The 23,761-nt window shown below is 41.8% G+C and overlaps 1 protein-coding gene across 1 annotated transcript in view; it reads right to left on the bottom strand.

Moving 5' to 3' along the window:
- csmd2 (CUB and Sushi multiple domains 2) overlaps positions 1-23,761 on the bottom strand; it is a 111,523-nt gene that overhangs the window by 68,103 nt on the left and 19,659 nt on the right. Inside the window, exons 3-5 of the mRNA XM_089023129.1 lie at positions 18,888-19,000; positions 10,902-11,096; positions 7,515-7,722 (exon numbers count right to left, since the gene is read on the bottom strand). Of these exons, the coding sequence (XP_088879255.1) occupies positions 7,515-7,722; positions 10,902-11,096; positions 18,888-19,000 (516 nt within the window). The remainder of the gene's footprint in view (positions 1-7,514; positions 7,723-10,901; positions 11,097-18,887; positions 19,001-23,761) is intronic.

The raw sequence follows: 23,761 nt of genomic DNA, 5'->3' as shown, positions 1-23,761 counted from the left end.
CGGAGAGCACGACAACAACAGAAGTCTTATGTTACGAAGCGCCGTGACGGCAGTTGTAAGGAGGTACTCCGTGGCAACCGAAGAAGCCGAGGATCAAAAAACGCCGCGCATCATGGCAACATCTAATTTGAACACCTCACCCTCTGCGTGATCTTTCGCTGTCCACCCACTTCCGCTGGAGCGTCGCGCTGTTGCAATCTAATTGGTGTGGAGGTCACCGGCAAAGCCTCGCTATTGTTTATGCATCCGCTTTCATCTTGAAAGCATTGGCAGACAAAAAAAAGTATGTAGCGCGTAAAAGATGGACAAACCTTTCAAGCTGTGTTGTGCACACGAGCCCTTTGTCTGACTTTGGCGGTTTTAATGAGACTGACTTCATCTTCCAAAAATTCACCCCAATGATTTATCGGACTCACTTTTCGTGTTATGCCGTGACATTTTCATCGTGATCGGATTTGTTTCTTCGCTCACGATGCCAATTTTCCCGAACCCCAGACCTCAATGAACCAAAATATCAACGCGGATCCTTATAAGTAGCGTAGATATGAAGCCAAAATGTAGCCCGACAATATTTGCCCTCGATATGCCCGGTAGCCGAGTGGTTAGCACACCGGCTTCACAGTGCAGAGGTCGCCGGTTCGCGTCCCGGTCCGGCCTCCCTGTGTGGAGTTTGCATGTTCTCCCCGGACCCGCGTGGGTTTTCTCCGGGTCCTCCGGTTTCCTCCCACGCTCCAAAAACATGCATGGCAGGCAGATTGACCACTCCAAATTGTCCCTAGGTGTGAGTGTGAGAGTGACTGTTGTACGTCTTTGTGTGCCCTGCGATTGGCTGGCAACCAATTCAGGGTGTCCCCCGCCTCGTGCCCGAAGACAGCTGAGATAGGCTCCAGCTACCCCCGCGACCCTAATGAGGAATAAGCGGTACGGAAAATGAGATGAGATGAGATGAGATGTTAAAAAACACAGGTAAAGTTTGGTACCTGACACGCAAAACCTTAAACAGGCCGAGTTGAATTCATCCTTGGCGACTAGATACACATTTTCTTCTTCCATTAACCTCCAATTCAGTCGGACCAAATATCATTTGAGAGCGATAACGCGAAATTATGTCGGGCTCTGAAAAAAAAAACGATGGGAATGGTAAAATAAAAAAGTGAAAAACATCTACTTGATCTCCTTGATAAATTCTACTGTACTTCCTCAGATTCGAATTATGGCGCAAAGACATACCGAGATCTGTTCAAAATGGCTGTGCTGAAACAGCGTCTCCCGACTCGAGCGCATCCGTGTTTGTTTCCCTCCCGCAGCACAACAAACACATTAATAAAAGTAAAGTAAAGTAAAGTGAGGTGAAGCGAAGTAAAATTAAATTAAATTAAATTAAATTAAATTACAAAAAAATAAAATAAATAAGCTTCAGTAAAATTCCCGTCAATCAAATCCTCAACTAGTGTCATTAAAGTAAGGCGAGTCGGAGGAATAATTCACATTTGACAGACTGCGGAGGCATGCTAATGAGATTTTTGCCGCACAAACACGAGTTGACCTTGCTGCAGTCTTAATCCGTAATAGCCATTCATTTACTTCCTCATTAAATAAAAATTTAAAAATCACGTCTCTCCTGCTGTTTTGGTTCGCCTTTTTGATCTCACCTCTGATTACTAGTGAGGGGGAAATATTTGAGAAGTTGTGGCATGAAACTGAGTAAATGTGCCTGCCTTTATTAGGATCCAGCTATTAAAGTGATGAATGTTGGCATAAAAAAAACATCAATCAAAAGTCCCAAAAAAAAAAGACTATGTTAGCGGATTGGAGGTTTAAAAAAAGACAGTGAAAGTCATCCTTTGACAGTGCTAACAGATCAAGGAAAATGGGGAAAAAAGGATGAACAATCTCACAGCGCTCCTGTATGCTATTTATAGCACATTTTGTAAAATATATAAATGATCAAGAGTGTCAAATTATTTTTTGGGGAAGAAAATTAAGGTGTATGTCTTATACACCAGAAGATACAGTAAATAGATACATATTTTGGGCCCTCTGAATAATAGTAAAAAATACCCGTAGCACTGAAACATTCAAGGGTCAACACAAACATGCTGACCCTGTACATATAACCTACCAAGCTGAAAAGAAAAACACAGTGGGGCCTCGGTTTACGAACACCTTGCCTTACGAATTTTTCGGTATATGAACGTTAAATTTATGAAAATTAAACCCTGGAATAGGCACTACTTTTCGGGATACACATGGAGCACCGCCCCACCATGGCTGGCGGAGTAATCTTCGGCGGAAGAACACCAAAGCACACGGCCGAACAGCGCCCCAGCCGGCCTAACTTTCCACACCCCCTTTGTCTGAGTGCACACGTCGATCCTCTTCACAGATTTTTTACAGATACTTTTGCTGTTATGGGACCGAACAAGACCCCACCACAGGCTCGTGTTCAGCCAAAGAAGACACAAAACAAAATTACAGTCGAGGAGAAGAAGGAGATTATTGAGAAACACGAACGAGGTGTGCGTTTGTCTGATTTAACAGCCCAGGACAAATATGCTAAGTTGCGTGTGTTGCTAAAGGTCTTTCTATGCTGTCTAAGCAACAGTCTGGGGCAATAGAAGAGGTTGAAAAATGTCTGTTAATTTGGATTAACGAAAAGCAGCAAGCCGGCAAAGCACGGCTAATTCACTCTGATATCGTCATGCGGCAACCTGGAAGTTCGCCGTTTATTGATACACGGGATCATTCCTCGAAATGTTGAAAGAAGAAGGCTAACGTAGCCTTCTTCTTCCTCAGCATGTATTTAATGCCGATGAGACTGGTCTTTATTTGGAAAAAGATTCCTAACCGGACTTTCATAACACGGGAAGAGAAGTCTGAACCCCATTCCATCAAGCCATCAATGACCATCACAAAGGTAAATAAAACGACTTCATGATACAGTGCAGTGTATTACCTTCATTACAATACAATAGCACATTTATTATACATAGAATAAGGTAGATTGTAGTTTTAAGGCTTATTTAGTTGAAAATTATATTTTATGGAGACCTGGGAACGGATTATTGTCATTTTAATGGTTTCCTATGGGGAATTATTTTTTGGGATACACACTTTTCACCTTAAAGACTGTCTGGGAACCAATTAAGTGCGTAAACCAAGGTCCCACTGTAAAATAAACAACCCCAACCAAAAAAAAATGCTAATCCCACTCAAAATGCACATCCACATACTTGCACATGCCCTTCTCCGGCTCAAATCCAACCCTGGCCAGGTGTCAAAAAGGATGAGCCCAAATCCGTATCCGTATCATCCATGCAAACAGTGCGCTAATTAACCACACCACAGCAATTCACACAGCTTTTCCGCAGTTCACTGGAGGCAGCATAATCCGCCGCTATCAGAATCTGGAAGCAGGACAGTCAACTTCATCATTCCATGACATTAGCAACACTGATGTACAAAAGAAGATAAGAAAGAGTTAGTTATAATTCTGCCCGCTTGTCTGACCTAATTCAAACTCATCCCACAGTAATAATGATTTTTTTTATGACCATGCAACAAGCAACGTCGTATTCACTTTCACCATTTTATGAATCGAAGCGGCACAGCGACGGACGAGAACGCTTCCCCGCGATCCAAACAAGACTGAATTTAAATGATCCGGAAGCCCAAGTGCGCCAGTTTTTGCATTGAGGGCTGGGCTTCCAGCATTTTATTGATGCAGTTGAAAACAGTTTTTTTATTTTTATTTTATTATTATTATTATTTTTATAGAAGGAACAGTGACATGCAGGCCCCGGTAATTGCTGTTCAAGGCACGTTCACCCGAGTTCATAACGGTTCCTCTGTAAATATATTCAGGTTGCCCTGAATGTCACCTCAAATGAGAGAAAAGGGAGAAAAAGGTGATGAGTGAGAAGATTTCGCCAACTCGCATCCGGTTGGCTCAGAAAAAATAATGGAAAATACAAACATGGAAAGTATAGATTTCACATGGAAAATATAGATTTTTTAAAACTAAGTTGCAAAGGACATCTTTTGGTATTTTGTAAGAAACAATAAGCCTGCGGTGGTGTGGGAGGATTGGATCAGTATGAGTCATGTCGATGCAAAAGACATGACTCATTTCGACGTCCACTCAAGAGTGTGTCATCAAAAAGGTTAAACCGGTCCAAGATTGACCGCTTCAATCTCTTTGACTGTTAATGTTTAACAAACTTATATTGTCTCTAAATGTGTTGTGCATGGCTCTGTGTTGTTAGTTACCGTGTTTTTTTTTTGGGGGGGGGGACTATACCGTGAAAAGAGGAGGCTACAAAATGTTTGTCGTCGATTTTGTTGTGGCAAAGCAGCAATCTGACAGTGACAACTTTTGGCTCTCTAGCGGCCGGCGAGTGGCAAAATGATGTTTTTTGTTCCTGCAACACGGCGACAACAAACCATTGTCACATTTATTCCAAAACATATTTGTCTGCTCTGTAAGACCAAAGGAGAATTTCCTCAACCGGAAGACCACTTTCAAACGACCACCGCTGCACTCAAAGTACACAAGATATTTCTGTCTCCCACAACAACTCTGAATTCCAATGCCATTTATGGAAAAACATGAAAGGGTAGGGCCCCGACAGTGGCCCCTGTGGGACGCCACCCTTTCATTTCCAATGCCATTCTTGAAATGATCAAAAAGTCCAAAGAATATTCCCAAACCTTTCCGGGGCATCACTACATGTGCGCTGTCAATAGATTTGTGAGGTCAGCTCATAAGATCATCCAAGGGACTGCTAAACATGACAGACCAGCTCCCAGTGGAACCGTTGTCAACACGACTAAAGAGACACCCAGTCAGGGTGCAGTGATGTGGCCCATTGCCTTTCACCTCTGCGTGTCCTATTGCTCTCGTTGGAATAAGGTGTGCGGTAACACATGGCTAGACATGCTTACACAGGCACATTACGATCCAAGAAGCATCCCTCCGGGAGCTCATTTGCCCGTTAGACGAAACACGGTCCAGTAAACTGCCCCCGCTGCTGTTTCTTAACAAAACACAAATGATCGACGGTAATTAATGAGAGATGCTAATCGGGAATTCAACTGCGGACCATTCGTCAAGCCCTCAAAAGACCTCGCCTGGACACACGAGGCGAAGAAACTATGTAAAGTTGATGGAATGCACAGTGAGGGCCTTTGACTCAAGTTGCTAACCTTGATCCGATTTCAACGCTTCGATTCGGTATATCACCTTGCGGTTTTTAGTATGAGCAATGAGGCACGGGGAGGATGGATTAAAGTGTTGGAAGGTCTAAGATGAGCCAATCTGCAACAAGGAGCAAGGTTTTTGGAGATAACATTCTTGATTGATGACACGTTGCAGATTGAGTCTTCAAGCAAGAGCTGCTGCTTATAAATCTTGACTTAGACACAAAAGCTTGAAGGGGGGCAACGGTTGGCAGACCGGTGACGGCAGCTATCGATCTGTGGCTCCAAATCAGACCGATAGGCTTAACTCTGACAGAAACAAAATCTTTTTGGGGAAATAAATTATATATTAACTCATTTACTGCCAGACGTGCAAAAATGTGACCACTCCAGTGCCACGGTTTTTGTCATTGTCACTTGAATTCCAGGACCCACAGAATATTGCGTTTTAGGACTAAATAAGCATTCAATGCAGCGTAAGAAAGCTTAGACTCTTACCTTTCATACAAAAAAAATCAAGTTAATTCCTAAATTACATGGATTTGTAGTTATATGAGCTTGAAATGAGGGCAGCTGTCCAAAATACAATGCAATACATACATATTGGTTTATATAGCGCATTAACAACAACCAGAGCTGGAACAAATCGCTAACATGTACAAAGGAAATGGTGCCCCCTTCTGGAAAGGAAAAACATTGCCAGAGGCCATGGCCAGAACTTTATCGACACCCAAACAAGAAAAAATAAAACCCAAACAAATTCAGGAATGGCGCTTTACTACATATTTTCAATTCCAGAATAAATTTGTGAATAGTAGTGAATGAGTTATGTTTTATCACTTACGATACATATTAGTCCTATTACATGGAAGCGCAAACGTATCAGTTGAAAGTTATTGGATCGACGTGGGGAGCGGTTGGAACATTTGACTTTCAAACACCTCTGCAAGTCGTCTATTCAGCGAGTCGCTAAGTCAGTTGAGGTAGATGTGAAAAAAAAAAGATAATTGCATGATAACGTGGGACGGAAAGGGATTCCGATCCAGCGAGATGAGATCTTTGACAGTCGCTTTAACACAATCTGGGGGTGGTTTGACATACCGCAACATTATCTGTCACATCTACTTTTTATCCATCCGTCCACTTTTTTCCTAATCGGCTTATCGTCACGAGATTTGTTGGAGCCAATTCCAGCTTTCTTGGGGCGGTAGGCTGGGGACACCCTGAACTCGGTCAATAAAGACGAGAGTGATTGTGAAATGTCAAACAAGACTGCCTTAATGGGCTGTAACGAAGCTCCTGGCTCTATTGTGGTGAGGAGCAGAAGTAGATTTGAAAACATCAAACGCTGTACAGTCTTGTCAAGATCAACGCGCCGCCCCGTTCCGTGTTTGATCACGTTTGATAGAGTTCAATGAACTTAACGCGCAAAGCACCTAAGCGCTGTGTACTCATTTTCTCTTATGTCATGGGTGTCCAAACCTTTTCATAGAGGGCCAGATTTAGTGTGTTAATGAAAGGGGGCAAGCCTTTGCAGACGTTTCTCTTGTTTTTTTTGTATTTTTTTGTTGCTATCATAAGCATGTTTTTGGGTCATTTGAAACATATGTATTTAAAATTAAAATTGAATATTCACTTAAATTAACTTTTTTTAACACTTGAACAGAAGTACTGTATTTTCCGGTGTTTTTTCAAAAATGTTCGATATATAAGGTGCACTGGAGTATAAGGTGCACCTTCAATGACTGAAAACATTTTCCAAATATAAGATATACATATATAAAAGCGAGACCTGCTGCGGATCAATATTACATAAGGTACACCTACTTATAAGTCGCAGGGTCAACTTTTGAAGTAAATCAAGGCTTTTGGCTGCGCCTTATACACCGGAAAACACAGTAATTGTTCTTTTGTTGATTGTTGACATTTTAGAAAATAAAAAAAAAAAAAGGTAGAAAATCGGCATTTTAGAAAATTGGCGGGCTCATTCAGTCAATGACTCAGTTGCTAATTTGCTGTTCCTACTTGACCCTATAGATGGCAGCAATTAGCATAGGCAGGTAACAGCGCTGCTGCCCAATATATTCATTCTACATGCGGGTTAGACGTTATTGATTTTATGATGGTTTTATGAGGTTGTGGACCAGATGGAAATTGACTACGGGCCACATTTGGCCCCCAGGCCGGACTTTGGAACATATCTGTCTTATGTCTTTCAATATCTCTTTTAATCTTTTGGCTTCCTTATACTCAATCGACAGCCTACTTGTCAATCGCAAGGCATCGCACGGCTCAACAAAATGCTGACGACTCACCACTGCGAAGAGCCCTCTGTGCCGCTGACCTCCAGCACGTCGTAGTCATCCTCCAGATAAAAGTCGGAGAAGACCAGGGCGATGGTGTCTCCTGGTTCAGCCAGGACGGTCCACGTGCAGTCAGCATTATTGTTGTAGTCAGCGGGGTAATTCGGAGTGGTGATGACTCCGCTTTGGCCTCGAAGTGTACCACCACACCCGTCGTCCGCTGTGGGGGAGGCAGGAGAGCAATATTTGTTCCCGAAATATGCTTTTGTTGGTATATATTCGTAAAATCCCTTTGTCATAATCTAGTCTGGGCCTCGTCCCCGGATGGCCAACCTGGTCTGTCCATCATCCATCCTTACTTGTCACAATGTCGACTCCCTCGAGGTAGGGGGAGAGAGTGTACAGACAAGCGGAAAGCTGTGAAGTGTGAAGTTTAAAAAATAGGAAAGAAACCAAGGCAGAAGGGCACAGAGAAGGAGAAGACAGGTGTCGGAGAGAGAAGTGAAGGCTTAGGGGATGAAGAACGGCGGATATGCTTGGGGAAGGGTGATGGCTGACGGGAGCGAGAGTGGATGAGAGAGAGTGATCGCGCATTGAAATTCCACATGAGTTAGCTTCTCCACACTTGAAGGGCAGTATCTGCTCCAAAATTCACCTCTGTATTCTTTGCTACGTTCTGCCGCAAACGAAAAGAGAACCTCGTGATACCCGGCGACCATCATGCAGTCCAGGATCTACGATCGAGGCCGGAATGCTTAATTTCTATTGTTGCGTATTTGGAAGCAGTCAGAAAAATATTCACAGTATCTCATGGGGAATTGCAATGCAGTGATTTTCCAGTTGGCGGCCATTTTAGTGGAAATGGTAAAAACGGACAAACGTCATCATCTATTCCATTTTTTATGGACTATACGGCACATTCAATGAATGACATGTTTAAAAAATGTTTTTCATATATAAGGCACGCCACATTATAAGGCACTGTAGTAGAGGTTGGGGTTACGTTATGTACTGTATACATGAGACAACAGGTGTAAAAGTAAAGGCCCGGGGGCCAAATTTGGCCCATCCACATCATTGTTACAGCTTCAGCTGTTGTTAAAGCAGTTAATGAAGAAACTCGTTTTCAAATATGAAGTCAAGAATAATGACCGTTATTGTGGTTCACATACGACACTTTAAAATTTTGGTTCGGATGTAGCAAGTGTCATGGAAGTTCACGTTTCATAGGCTTTTGTGGGCCAAATACAATACAATACATATTGATTTATATATCGCTCATTCACTGCCAGACATGCAAAAACGTGTGCATCCCCCAATCCAAATGCAATTTTAACACTTCTGCCATTTAACATCTCCTTAAATTGAACAGCCACCTCTCATGAGCGTTATGTGACCAATGGCCACCAAGTAAAAAAAAATGATGAAACGGCAGTCGTGGAATGCCTCCAAGAGCTTACCCTCAATTATAAGTCATCTGTCCGAATTGGGCAAGAAGCATTTGGCAACCGCCGCAAAGAGCAGATTGCGACTCGTGCACCAACATAAGAGGGCAGCCACTCCATGACACCGGAGTGTCATTAAAAATTCTCTTCTGCGTATGTGAAGACGCCCGCAGGCGTACGTGTTGAATTTCATGTGCTACTGGGAAACTGGAATTAATCACCGGGGAAATTGCCAGCCTCAACAACTTGTTTGTAATTTTGGCTGACTAGCTGACAGAATCACATCCTTGAGTGCCCCGAGGAGTCTCTGTGAGCATTGTTGAGGAAAATCAAATCACATATTTTGGTTCCAAACGGCAATCTACTGGTGAATAATAAAGAGGAAACATCCAAAAAAATCTGTAAATTAAAAGAAGTAAAAATACATTAATGACGACGAACGGTCATTAAAACGCATGGATGCGTGCTAATTTGGTGGCGTTCAGGCATTTAGCAGCATGTACTGGCATGTGTGAGAGCGCCGGCCATGTGTGTTCGCTCATGTGTGGGCTTCCTGACTCCTGCTTGGATGCAGAGGGCTCACAGTGTCATCTCAAGGCGACATGAGCCGCATATTGAGGTGCAGCAAATGTGCATGTCGGAAACACATGCGTGGATATGTGCACACATGCCGCATGGCAACCTTGCAGGCAAAGACGTATGGTGTAATCACCTGTAGTGATTTCCAAAAAGAAAACGGATGACTGTCAGATTGGCTCTGACAGTTTAAACTTGCAGGCATTGCTGCAGTGGGGGGGGGGGTGCAACTGGCATGTTCGCCTGACTGGTAGCTAACGTATGAGGTCTTGTCATACTAAATGAGATATCGATATAAACACAGCGTGAAAGCCAAATGAGAATAATGCAACCGCAATGCGTACAAATGTGTTTATTAGAGGAATTATATATGTACACATATCTATATACATAAAAAATATATATGTATAAAATTCTAACTAAATAAAAAATAAAAAATCCAAGATAGATAGATAGATAGATAGATAGATAGATAGATAGATAGATAGATAGATAGATAGATAGATAGATAGATAGATAGATAGATAGATAGACAGACAGACTGTATTTTCCGGTGTACAAGGCGTACCCAAAAGCTTTCATTTTCTTCAAAAGTTGACTCTGAGCCTTATACGCAAGTGCATCTTATATGGATTGGATTGGATTGGATATGCCTTTATTAGTCACACAGTGGAGAAATTTACATTTCACAGCAGCAAAGTGATGAAAGGAATGAAAGTAGAAAAACAAAATATAAATATATATAATATATATATATATAATATAATATATAAATATATAAATATGTGAAGTAATATTGACCCACAACAGGTCTCGCAACTACTGTCAGCAGCCACCAACTCGACTTCCCACTTTATAAGTAGTTGGTCACTCCAGACTTATATTGTATTGGGAAAACGTGTATACATTTATATACAGTGATACCTCAGCTTACAAACTTAATTGGTTCCCAGAAAGTGTGTGTAAGGTGAAAAGTTCGTCCATTACCATAAGAAAACATTAAAAATGAGAATAATCAGTTCCCAAGTCCCCATAAAACATAATTTCCTACTAAATAAGCCTTAAAACTACACCAAATATACCTTATTTTACGTATAATAAATATGCTATTGTATTGTGCGTATAGTGAATAACCACAGGCCTTATATTTTGAAAACTTTTTTGTATATTTACATATTATATATGGACAACTTTTTTTATTCATTGAAGATGCACCTTATACTCCGGTGCGCCTTATATATGGAAACAGTTTGAAAGTACACCATTCATTGGGGGTGCGCCTTATACTCCGATGCGCCTTATACAACAGAAAGTATGATGTAGATATATATTTTATGCAAGCAATACATATCAAATAAAAGACTGCCACGTGACGCACCTCTGCAGTAGGGCAGGGGGAAATCCCACGCCGCCGTCCCCGCCGAAGTGGCAAGACAAGACAAGGTTGTGTGACCCTCCAACACATGACCCGAATTGCAGCCGTAGCGGATTTTGTCTCCGATGTTGAAGGTGGTCCCTTGCTGGTGACCGTTGAGAAGCAGGCCGGGATTCCCGCAAGTGTAGCTGGGCAAAGCTGGGAGACACAGAAGAGCCTATTTGGTGAAGCACCGAAAATATTTAAAGGGTGTAATATCAGACTAAGATTTTATACGAGACCTACAAAACAAAACAATACATTGCAAATGAACCGAACTCCATCATCCATGAATCCCAAATTGTCTTTCTTCTCATTTGTCTTAACGACACTTATTTTTGACTTCAAAACACAGCTGTGGAAAGTTTTACTTCCTGGACTTGTTTGGCTTCAGACGTTGCATTAAAAAAACACAATAAAAGCAAAAACACCAGACTTTCTAAGCACCATTTCGTGGATAAATAATGGCAAAATAGACGAGTCTATAGTAATGAGTCTATTTTGATAGGAAGATAATGCTTTAGCTCGCGCAGTCCTGAATAAAAGGAACAATAGACCGTTGAAGTGTGTGCATGAATCAGCCGCGAGCTCATAAACATCCATTGTGACTTTCCGCTATAAGTCCAGAGCAGTTCCACACAAAGTCGGCGAGCTGGCCGGAGCCTTGTCTGGACTTTGGATGCAACTCGGTGTTTCCGCGGCGGGGGACACCGAGTAGAGAACAGAATGGCTTTCATGCCACTTTACAGTGTTCACTGGCATCTCTCCATCACCATATTCAATTCACTTTCCATTTCAAATGGATTCAGTTGTTCCCGACGCAGACGACACGAAAACCAAAGAGCTCCTTATGGAACTCGGAGCAGATGCAGAGCTGAAAGAAAATTGGAAATCAGTCAGAGATGTCGCACAAATATTGGCATACGGGCACCGCGATTGCCCCAAAGGAGAAACACCCCACTTGCGTGCATGAAACAAAAGACAAGAGATCAATGATTGACTTTGTCCGTCGTTTTATACAATGAGCAACACAAAGCAGTGCCATTTTGCATCCATCACAACACTCCATCTTTCTTTATGTACATTCCTTAGCATTTTTGCACAAAAATGGTCTCAAAGATCGAACCTCTGGACTTTATAAGACTAATGGAGTCTCTAAGGGCGACCCACCATAACAATTGTTTTGTCTGGAAAAACTATTCGACGGTGCAATCAATTCTACTCACACTCAAATAAAGCAGGCGGGCAAACAACCGATAATACTGAACGTGTTAGAAAAAAAAATAAAAATCTGCATGACGTCTGTCTTTGTTTTGCTTATTTTGCCCAGCTTTCCCTCCCCTCCCTTTGCCGGTCTTCTCTCCCCGGCTCGCCAGGTTGCCTTGGAAACAGCCAAGGCACACCAGAGAGGAATATGGGAACAGGAAGTGCCAGACCGTGAACGTGCAGAGGGAAATGAAGATGCACGGCTCGAGATGCTGTCAACCTCCAAATTCTCAAACGCAAGCCATGTTTGGAAATACAATCCTGATTCAAAGCCTTCATACTTTTTAATCTCTCTCGGCTACAATGAAAGCTTCCTGTCTCCCTTTTGCGGTGTTCCAAAAAGACTGTCTTTGTCACATTGACGGAAACGCGAGTGTCAATGGTCAATCATATTAACGATCTCCTTAATTAAGTTAAAAGCAGCACTGGCTGGAGGTAGAAGAGACACAGTGGAACGACTCATTGATGCCTTCACTCAACCTTGTCCACCTACTAAAATCTCCACCATCTTGCTTCCCTCCTCCCGGTGGAGCTTCGGAGAGTGAAATTCCAAGTCCGGTCTGTGTGCTTAAATCTTGTTGATTTGTGCTGTCATTTGCTTTTACGGGGTTTGGGGGAGGGGAAGTGGGATGTTACAGGTTGGAAAAACATAGCTGCGGATCTTGAATGGGTAATGGTCATATTTGTATGAAGTGCGCATTTCTTTCACCCACAATTCTTTGGCGACGCTGGTTCGGAATGATTCATATTTCATAACTTCTTAACTCATTCACTGACAGACGATGTGCAAAAATGTGTCCACTCCAGTGCCAGGGTTTTTGTCATTGTCACTTGAATTCCAGGACCCACAGAATATTGAATTTTAGGACTTCATAAATATTCAAGACAGTGTTGGAAACCTTCAACTCTCTTCTTTCGTCAGAAAAAATGTTAATTCCTAAATTATATGGGTCTGGAGTTATATGATCTTGAAATGGGGGCGGCTGTTCAAAATAAAATGCAATATATACATACATATTAGTTCGAAAAGCGCTTTAACAATAGCTGAAGCTGGAACAAAGCGCTAACATGGACAAAAGGGGAAATGCTGGCACCCTGTGGAAAAGAAAAAAACATTGCCAGAGGCCATGGCCAGCGCTTTATGGGCACCCTAGCATGAAAAAACAGAACCCCCAAAAATTCTGGAATGGCGCTCTACGTCATATTTTCAATTCCCAAATAATTTCGTGAATGGCAGTGAATGTTAATAAGACGAACGATTGGCCGTAGATATATTCGAAATAGGACAGTGTTCGGTTTAGCGCGTCCTGCAGCTGGCAATGGCGACCGCATGAATTCAGTTGCAGTATGTTCCACTGTCACGCGTGATACTCAATAATTATATTGTCATCAGAATGGGGGGTAGCAAGCCACGTCCGATTCGTGCTTTGTAGCATTGCAGCTTTTATCCATTTCCAATGCATCAGCGACAAAGTGCAATTGCCTTTCCTCCCTTTGAGTGATGGCCTCTGATCAGCTCTGGCCTTGCTAAATGGGAACCGTGAAATGATTTTAATCTGTCCCAAAAATAAAACAGCGGGTGGAGAGTGGGATCATTTGCTGGTATTACTTTTTTTTTTCTATGACTCCCTTGTTTTTCCAGCTCTGCGGGTGTTCTCGGAAATGGAATGCTAGTGATACGACGCAGCCTCGGATAGCCATTGGTGTGAATCTATTTGAAAACACAGCATCCAAATTCTGCACTGGGGCAAATCATATTTTCCGGTTTATAAGACACACCCAAAAGCCTTGATTTTTTTGAAAAGATGATCCTGCACCTTATACTACGGTGTGCCTTATATGTGAAGTACTATTTAGCCACAACAGATCTCATAACTACTGTCAGCAGCTATCGACTCCATTTCCATTTAAAATGTAGTGCATCAACCCAGCCTCTACTGCAACGCCTCATAATGTGGTGTGCCTTATATTTGGTAAAGTTTCATGTATTTATACTTATATTGAAAAATCTTTTTTCATTCATTGAAGGTGTGTCTTCTGCTGCGGTGCACCATATATATGGAAAAAGTTTGAAAATACAGCATTCATTGGGGGCCTTATACTCCAATAACTTGAAATGACCAATTCATAATTTGATTAGAGAAATTACTTTGATCGTTCGAATATGTATTTTGTAACTGTTGTGAAAACACCCTGAGGAAAATTTCCTTGACCATATGATTGACCTTTGATATTTAGCTGGATAACAAGTCTCACGTCGATAAGGGACACAGAGATGCTTGATCGATAACTCTTTGCTGATGAACAACTACGCATTAGAGAAGACCTGCTATGCGGGATAAATGATTAAAGGGTGCAGCCAAGTAGGACCCCGATGGTTGATATCAATTATAGACGGAGTGAAAATGCACCCGTTCCTGTTCATAACCATCTGGGTATTTAATCACAGAAGATAACACGGCTGGAATCCTAATTGGATTTATTGTGCAGCTGCTTAATTATAAACAGGGGTTTACCAAAGTCGGCCATGTTGCCGTCGACGAATAGACTTTCCGGATTTGGTATTCCGAATCGGTCCGAGTGGAGAAGTGACTACCCGTGACGCTATCGGGAACCATAACTTATGTGACGGTCGGATGGATTTGGGTTTAGTGTTGGGAGAGACTGCACAATGCCTCTGGGCTCAAAATGCAAGAAATCAAACCAGATCCAAGAAAAACAAAGCAAAAAAAAAAATGTTCTGTTGCCACGTTTCATGTTGCCATATCCAAAAGGATGCACAATAAATAAATAAATGATCCAACACAATACAATTAAAATGAATTAAAATACAGTCTTCTTCTTCTTTTCCTTTCGAATTTTCCCTTCAGGGGTCGCCACAGCGAATCAATGTTCTCCATCTATCCCGGTTTTGTGCATTGACTTCTCTCACACCAGCTACCTTCATGTCCTCTTTGACCACATCCATAAACCTCCTCTTGGGTCTTCCTCTCGGTGTCCTGCCTGGCAGTTCAAGGCTCAGCATCCTTCTCCCGATATAGTCACTCTCTCTCCTCTGGACATGTCCAAACCATCTCAGTCTGGCCTCTCTGACTTTCTCTCCAAAGCCTCTAATATGAGTTGTCCCTCTAATGCACTCATTCCTGATCCTATCCAACCTGGTCACTCCCAAAGAAAACGTTAACATCTTCAGCTCTGCTACCTCCAGCTCTGCTTCCTGTCTTTTCTTCAGTGGCACTGTCTCCAGTCCAAACATCATGGCTGGTATCACCACTGTTTTATACACTTTTCCTTTCATCCTAGATGAAACCCTTCTATCACAAAAATACAGTACATGTAATTAAATTAAATTCAATGTAATTCAATTAACCATGTTGACTTAATGGAAACCTATGATTACAACATATGTGCATTTCTTAATGAAGACAGCCTACCAGCTATGGAACACGACAAAGTAAAAGGGGTTTTGTCACCTAAATCGTTAATCGAGGTCTTGCAGACGCAGCCTACCATGACAATTGATTGACACTCTCGGTGAGGTGTTCATTCAACAATGGCTTTGATTTTTGCTGCTTTATCATTCCAGCCCGACCGACTCTGAAGCATTTCTAATATAAACCCAACAAACTGCTGGGCGAGTTTTGATTTGTGAGAAGTTCTGGCTGCCTCATCCCAGTTTGAAACAATGACAATCTAATATGGAGACAATACAGCCACTAATCCACACAAAACTGGGATTGTGCAGAGAGAAACACGTGGGAGAAAAGGGTGACTTGGGGTAGGGGGGAGAGACAGACAGACAGATCGTAGGAGGAAGGATGACCAAAAAAAGTGGGAAATTAGATGAGCATAAAGAGTGAAAGAAATTGTTTAAGGACAGACGGGACATTTATTTACAAGAAAATGAGTGCCATATTGCCTGAGAATGATGGTTATAAAACAAGAGATTGGCTGAAAAAGAAAAATGTGTCTTTTAAATTATGTTGCTTTTTTTTTTTAATTTGTCATTGTACTATAACGACGCACTACTATTACAACAAGTCAAGCGGGATTTCTAATTACAAAAGTAAAGTTGCCGATTTTGGACTGTACGCTGGTGCCAAAGGGAGGGAAAAAAAAGATGACTGAATGCACACGCAAACTTTTTTGGAGGTGCCAAGATGGAGTACGATAAGGAATGGAGTGTATATATAAACGGAAAAAATAATTTTCCTCTTCTCTTTGTTGTGTGTTTTTTCATATCAAAAAGAGAGAAAAGAAACAGATAAAAGCGATAACTTAGAGCAATCTTGAATGGGAGAAAATCGATTTGAATGAATACATAAATAAATGTAAATAAATATAAATAAACATAAAATATACAAACACAAATAAATAAACACACGTAAATAAATACATAAGTACATAGATTAATAAATAAATGTACATAAATGAATTGAACTAAATAAATACCCAAATAAATACATATATAAATAAATAGACAAGTAAATAAATATATAAATAAATGAAAGAGTAAATAATTAACTAAATAAATACACAAGTAAATAAATATATAAGTCAATAAATAAATATAAATAAATATATAAGTCAATAAATAAATACACACTGTGAATACATAATAAATAAATACATAACAAAAAAAATGTTCGGCTGCAGAGGACAGTGCAGGAAGCTCTGTGCAGGAATAATGATGCCTGAACTGTGCCGCCGGGCTTCTAACCTCCTCTTCGCTCTCACTACTATGAGTCACCCTCATCTACCTTTTGGTCAGCCTTTCACACCTCCATTATTTTAACTAGGATTCGTACTTCTTGACTATGACGCTTTATGCACACTAGCCGCAAGCGCGTCCTGCGCGCAGGGTCGGAACTCTCAAAGCGCAGCCATTATGGTAACGGTAGGTGGTACCGAGCATCTTTCAAGGATTCAAACCTCAAAATTGACATTCAGGAAACCTCACTTTGGTTTGTGAGTGAAGTGAAGGAAAGCCGATTTACCTCGCGGCTTCCGCTCATGCATCATGCCGGACCAAAGCAATCTCCCCGTTTGCCAATCACGCACTTCAAGCTCAGACAGTCGCTTGCGGAAATAACGGCGTGTGTTCAGCAGAAACTCAAACATCTGCTTGCACTTGCATTTCCTTTGGATCGTATGAATAAAACAGGGGCCGTTTGGAACACCGCTACTCCCTGAGCTTGAATCCATTTCAATCTATCAAGTCACCGGTAGAGACGAACTTACTTCTCTGACGTGGACACCGTTTTGTGCATTCTGCAAACTCATCCAGTCAAAGATTCACATGAATGACATTTATTTTATTTTATTTTTGTCCAATTCGCTTTAGCGGTTTCGACACTAAAACACCAAGCATTCACTTGATTCGAACGCATGCTCTCAAGCGTCGGCGACCATTCGTTTCAGGCTTCCGTTTCAGGCTTCCGGTTCATCCATCCGAAAACAAACAAAAAGCCCAGAAGGAAAGGCAAAAAAAAAAAAAACACACAATAACCCGAAAACGAGCCTATTCAAATATTAAAGCATTTTTCAACAATGCCGTTTTACTTCATCGCTTGATTACACCCGAATCATATCATGTCTTGAAAACTGACGCATCTCTTGGACTGAGTTCTCGTTACATCTAACAAATGCCTGCAAGTGACAAATGCGAATGAGCGTTTGTTGCCCGGCAGGATATATTGAAAATATCTCTCTTGCTTGCACAGGAAGCAATGCTGGCGAATGAAAATAACATTTTTGAACAAACTCGCATTTTCATTGTTGGTATAGAGAGAAAAAAGGGCATACGGCTGCGAGGCCACCATGAATGAATATCTCCGATTTATGCACGTTTGGTGCATAAATCAGGTCTCGTTTGCAACATGCGATGCTTCAATGCACCCATCCAAACAGACACAGATACCCAAAAAAAAATGTAAAAACATGAGTCTGAAGGTTGTCATGGTAACAACATATTCTCATTAGGAACCTGCAAGGAACACTTTGGAGATCAATCAATTCCAAATATTTGGTCATGATGTATTTTTTTTTATATACAAGTCATTAAGAAATGCAGGACGTGGCCAACTCAGTTTACTTTACTTGAATCACCTTAAATGGGCCGCATCTTTTTTTCTCTTACATTCCATTGGGACTAAAAGATATTTTTATTTCAGTGTCCAAATCCATCAAAGAATGCAAATGCCATAAGGAAAAAAAAAATATGCACAAAATCGAAGAAGAAATCTGACAGGCTGTTTCATAAAACCGAGCCGGTGATATATTTTGGCCTGTCAGAATAATTAATAAGGAAATGAAGTGATTTTATTTTATGATAGAGAAGAATGAGTGATACATTACCCGCTGACGAAAAAAGACACCCAAACTCATTTGTGATTCCATGTTATCACCCAATTCAATCCACACTGGACTTTTTGCTAGCATGTAAAATAATAAATGAAAAACAAGCATGATGGTCTTCAAGCCTCCAAAGATGCTCGAACGAAGGACTCCCCCCCAACCTCAACAAGCCATCTTCAGATAACACAAGTCTTTTTTTTTCCTCGCCCTTGGGTAGTGTTCCCCTCTCCCCCCACCCCCGTTTAGCACCATCTCTTTAAAACGGTCGCCGGGGATGATCGATAGCGTCGTTTTCTCTTCTAATGGGAAACAATGAAGGAATGTTACCTTCATAGGATGCTTTAAATCCCTGGCCGCTCACTGCATAGTCTGAAAGTAGCCACAAAGTGAGCATCGAGCCTGTGCTGACGATGGGCGATGGCAGCTGGAACCCGGTTAGCCTGGAAAAGAAACAAACAGGGCGGGGGGAACTATCACAATCCGACATTTTTGAATCAACAACAAACAAAATTGGCTGCAATGTCACGAATTTGACCAGCTGTTTCATGACACATTTGGGTCTAACTACCACCCCACCACAACCCCCCCCCCCCCCTGCACCCTCGTGTCTGTGTTTAATGACGCCTTGAATCACCCAGAGGCAATTTGAAATGACAACTCCTCAAGATGAAGAAGCTCGATAGATTCTTCATCCCCCCCAGCACGGACAATCATGCAGCGAATCGGACACGGTGTAAGAATGAGTAAACAGTTGACTAGACACACATAAAAAAAATGTCAGGCCCAGAGTCAACAAACATCTCTAATAACCACGCAGAACGTTTTTCGACGTGGGAGTAAAATGGAATCGAAAATATGTTTTGCTATAACGGGAGAGAAGATGAGTCCATGCTTCTGACAGACGCTCCTTAAAAAAGCTTTAATTTAATTTAATTTAATTTAATTTAAATGTTCATTGACCAATTTATTTTTAGTCTTGCTTCATTTTCCATTCGTTGCGGCACAGCAGCTCATTGCTGCTTCACCATGTTTGCTTGGAAAAAATTAGCCCAGTTCCGCAGACATCGGAGCCTGACGACTGGGCTTGTATTCGATCAGCTTTTCAGAAACGTTGTCACAACCCAAACCAATCTGAGATTTAGAATAAAATGTACCCAACAGCAGACTGGGAAAACAAAAGTAAAGATTTTAGAAAAAGTAAAGAAGCAGAATGAGATTAGCGACATGAGTGTTACGGCATCTCGAGTGGATAAAACAAAACAAAACTAAACGGCGGGTGCTGAAGCGACGATAGATGCGATGTTTGTTTTGCTTGAATGTAGAATAACGACATTTATGTTTCCTTTATGACTTATTGAATCGCGCTTTACATTGTTGTGCTCAAGGTCTACCGTGTGTCATTTAAGGAAGCTAGAAATTGAATATTATATTTCAATAATTGCTTTTAATGAGTGCGCGCTGCCCCGGAAAAGGCAATCGGTGTGCTTTGGCCTCGCCCGTTCCCTTTATAGCAATTCAGAGAGCAGATCGTCTTCCGTTTTAAGTTGGGGCTGCGTATGATGATGAGATTCTGGTAATTGTTTCGACGCAAGACGCTAATTCATAGTACAGTGATTAAAAACAAGCTCGCACACATGCGCCGCCATACCGACAATGGATGATACTTCGCATTGTTATCGTGATTACACCGCTCGTCTGTGGAAGAAGGCGAGTGATGCCAGTTGCATTCAAATGCGGGGTCCATCATGGGCAAAGCATCCCAAAGCTCGCCACAGGAAAGCACATCTCATTTTTCTAACACATTCATCCGACTCCGATGTCATGAATAACTGCAGCGGTTTATCTTTTTTTGACTTCACCGTAAATGACTCTCTCTTTTGTATGACAGGTTGAACTATTGTTGCATATGACAGAACACGCATGAACAGGCATGCGCTGTTTAGCATATGCATGTTGACCAGGGGTGTCCACATTTTTGCAAAGGGGGTTAGATTTGTCGTGCTAAAAATGTACGGTGGGGCAATCTTGGGGGATGTTCTTTACATATAACAGCAATAAATATCAGCGAGCCATTCTGCGTTTCATATTTGATTTTTGAATTTTTATTTTCATCTCGCTTAAACACTTTAGTTCATTTTCGAAAATCACCATTTTTGAAAATCGCTAGTTTTTAAATTAATAATTTTCAAAAAACATTATTTTTGAAAATTGTCATTTTTGAAATCACTATTTTAGAAAATCGCCATTTTAGAAAATCACCATTTTTGAAAATCACCATTTTAGAAAATCACTATTTTACAAAATCGAAGGGCTCATTCAATTATTTATCTACTATTTTGCTGTTCCTAATTGAGCATCTAGATGGCAGCAGTCAGCACACGCAGGAAACGGCGCTACTGCCCACTGTATTCATTCTACATGCAGGCCAGATATTATTGATTTTATGACAGAAGGGGATGGATGAAAATTGCACACATTGTGTTGTAGTGTACAGAATAATGTAACTTGCTTTAAGATAAATCTCTTGAATGGCAGGTTCCACTAATCCTTCCTTGGTTTGCACACCTTAATCCAATTGTATGCAGATTCAGTAACATGTGACTCAAATATAAGGTGCTCGTGCGTGTCGAGAGAGTCGAAAGTTTCCACCCGACCGGCTTCAGTTTCGACTCAATGAAGAGCCTCAACTTCCAATTATCCCTTCACCACCCGCGAGACGAAAGACTGACGGACCGGGGAGGACACCGGATGATAACGGCGGAGGAAGAAACATGGGTGAGATGGTAATAATGAGGGCTTGCCGCTAGTCGGACGACAGGAATGGAGACGTTGCAGCCATGAGGAGATGAATCATCATCTGCTTCATTAACCAGCGCCGCCATTTGCATTTGCACTCACACAAGCCAGCTCGTTGCAACGTCTACTTTGGAAATATATGCGCGCTAACAGCTGGGAACGGACAACAGCCAAAGGGGGGTGTTAATCCTTTTGGTGTCGCCCATCGCTTGGCAGTTTTTTGTCCGTGTGCTCCCAGGATAGATAGAACAGTAACGGAGTGCTGAAACAGCTGATTTCCCGGCAAGGAGAGCAGAGAAGAAAAAAAATACATTGAAAAATAGACCAAGCAGTGGGGTTTTGATGGCCAAGTGGAAGGGAGGTATTAGCCAATAAATGATAGGTGAGATGAGACACAGACACAGAGAGAGTGTATTTTCTGGGGCGGAGAGCTGAGGGGGTGGTGTGCAGCTATGGATTTTTGGTGCTCTGGGAAAGAACAGTCCATTATACTGTTTACAAAACACTAAGACATATAGCTTTAGATCAGGGGTGTCCAAAGTCGGTCATGAGGGCCGCAGTCTCATCAGCCAGCCCTCTGAAGCACCTGATTCAAATCATCAACCATTTTGATGCTGCTTCAGAGCTGGCTGATGAGCTGATCATTTGAATCAGGTGTGTTGCTCCTGGGAGAGCTGGAAAACAGGCAGGACGGCGGCCCTCGAGGACCGACTTTGGACACCCCTGCTTTAGATGACCAATAGAAGTAATTCATATATACATGCATCTTTGGTTATTACCAACAATATGTACTGTATTTTCTCGAATATATGTTTCACCTTTAACAAATGACACATTGTAAAACATTTTCCATGCATAAGGCGCACCGGATTGTGAGGCGCATGGTCAGCTTTGGAAAAAATCTCAAGGCTTTTAGGTGTGCCTTACATTCCAGAAAATACGGTATATAGAATCATAATACCCAAAATTGAAAAAAAAAAGGCGCAGTTCAATTAGAGTGCATTTGGGTGACTCATCACAAGCTTTAAACTTGACTGAAGATGTTGGAGTTGCATCTTGATTCACGTTATTTAATTATTACAGCTTATAAAATGACATTTGTAACCAATTAGTCCAGGTTGTCTTCTTATCTTTCCATGTCAGGGCAACTTTTATGTAAAAAAAAGTAACTTGGCCCAAAGCCGGCATTTTAGCTTTTGATGTTAGTGATAAAATTCAAGCCAGAATTGTCAAATTAGGAAAATATTTTAAGACTACTCATTTGTGGTACTGCAGGTTTTCTTTCTGTATTTGAAATGTTTAATTAGGATACAACGGTCTGGAAAATGGATGGATGGATGAAAATATATATATTTTTTAATTAGGCACCACTCACACAGCAAAAAAGGTGAATTTGATTGTAGCTGCAGGCGAGAAGAGTTTGTAAAACTCAAAGACTCCCCGCCTGTTGCGCAACTCATCAATGTTGCAAAGAACTTTTCATTACAAAAAAAAGGATTACTTTCTTTCTCCATCACGAGCGGCCGACCGTCGCACGCGGCGGCTCCTCAATATTCATAATTGCGTGACATCGCCGGGTTGTTTGAACGCGGCGGTTGAGCGTCGGGTGAGTTCCCCCCGACCTCTTCCCTCCAACCCCGCGACGTCAATGGTGCGAAGTGCTGATGGCGAGATAATCAAGCAGTCGGCGCCCACTGAGAGACGAATTGCAGCCGAGTCATTAACGAAGCGGTTTCTCCAGAGGGACAGTGGGGGAGGCGAGATGAGCTGAGGGGGTGTGTGCCGGAATCCATCTATCCATCCATTCATCCATTCAACCACCTAATCCGTCCATCCATCATCCATCCCTCCATTATCCATCCATCATCCTTCCATCCATCATCCATCCATTTTCCTACAACCATTTATCACACTGTACATCTACCCATCTATCAAACCAGTCATCGCTTTTAGCAAGTATTAGTGCCCATAATTAAAGATTGATATCAAGAAGTAAAACACACACACACACACATGCGCCCACCCAATGCAGAGCATCATCTGGTCAGTGAGTGAGTCGCAAGTGGTGCCTGCACTTCATCAACAGTTTGTCGCAATGCTGTGGTGCCAGATGCATTTGGTCAGCACTCTCGTCTCCCGCAAGGCAACGCGGCGAGCATATGCTGTCAGTTCAAGGAGGTCAGTAAATGGGACATACTGAACGGCGCAGCTCCCACGTGTTGTAATGACGTGCCTATGACAGGTTTCCACCCCCGCTGGAATGGAACGTTTCTGCTTACAAGATTTCCGCTACTTCATATGATTAAAGGATGCATGGTTACCATCTACAGGAAAATGTTCAAAATGCGGCCTGGGGGCCAAATATGGCCCATAGTCAATTTTCATCCATCCCACAGACTGTCATA

This window comes from Hippocampus bargibanti, linkage group LG20 (genome assembly GCF_051943395.1).
Source record: "Hippocampus bargibanti isolate YZ-2025 linkage group LG20, ASM5194339v1, whole genome shotgun sequence".
NCBI classification, from domain to species: Eukaryota; Metazoa; Chordata; class Actinopteri; order Syngnathiformes; family Syngnathidae; genus Hippocampus; species Hippocampus bargibanti.
Note: the sequence above shows the minus strand (reverse complement) of the source record. Positions and strands in the feature narration are given on the sequence as shown.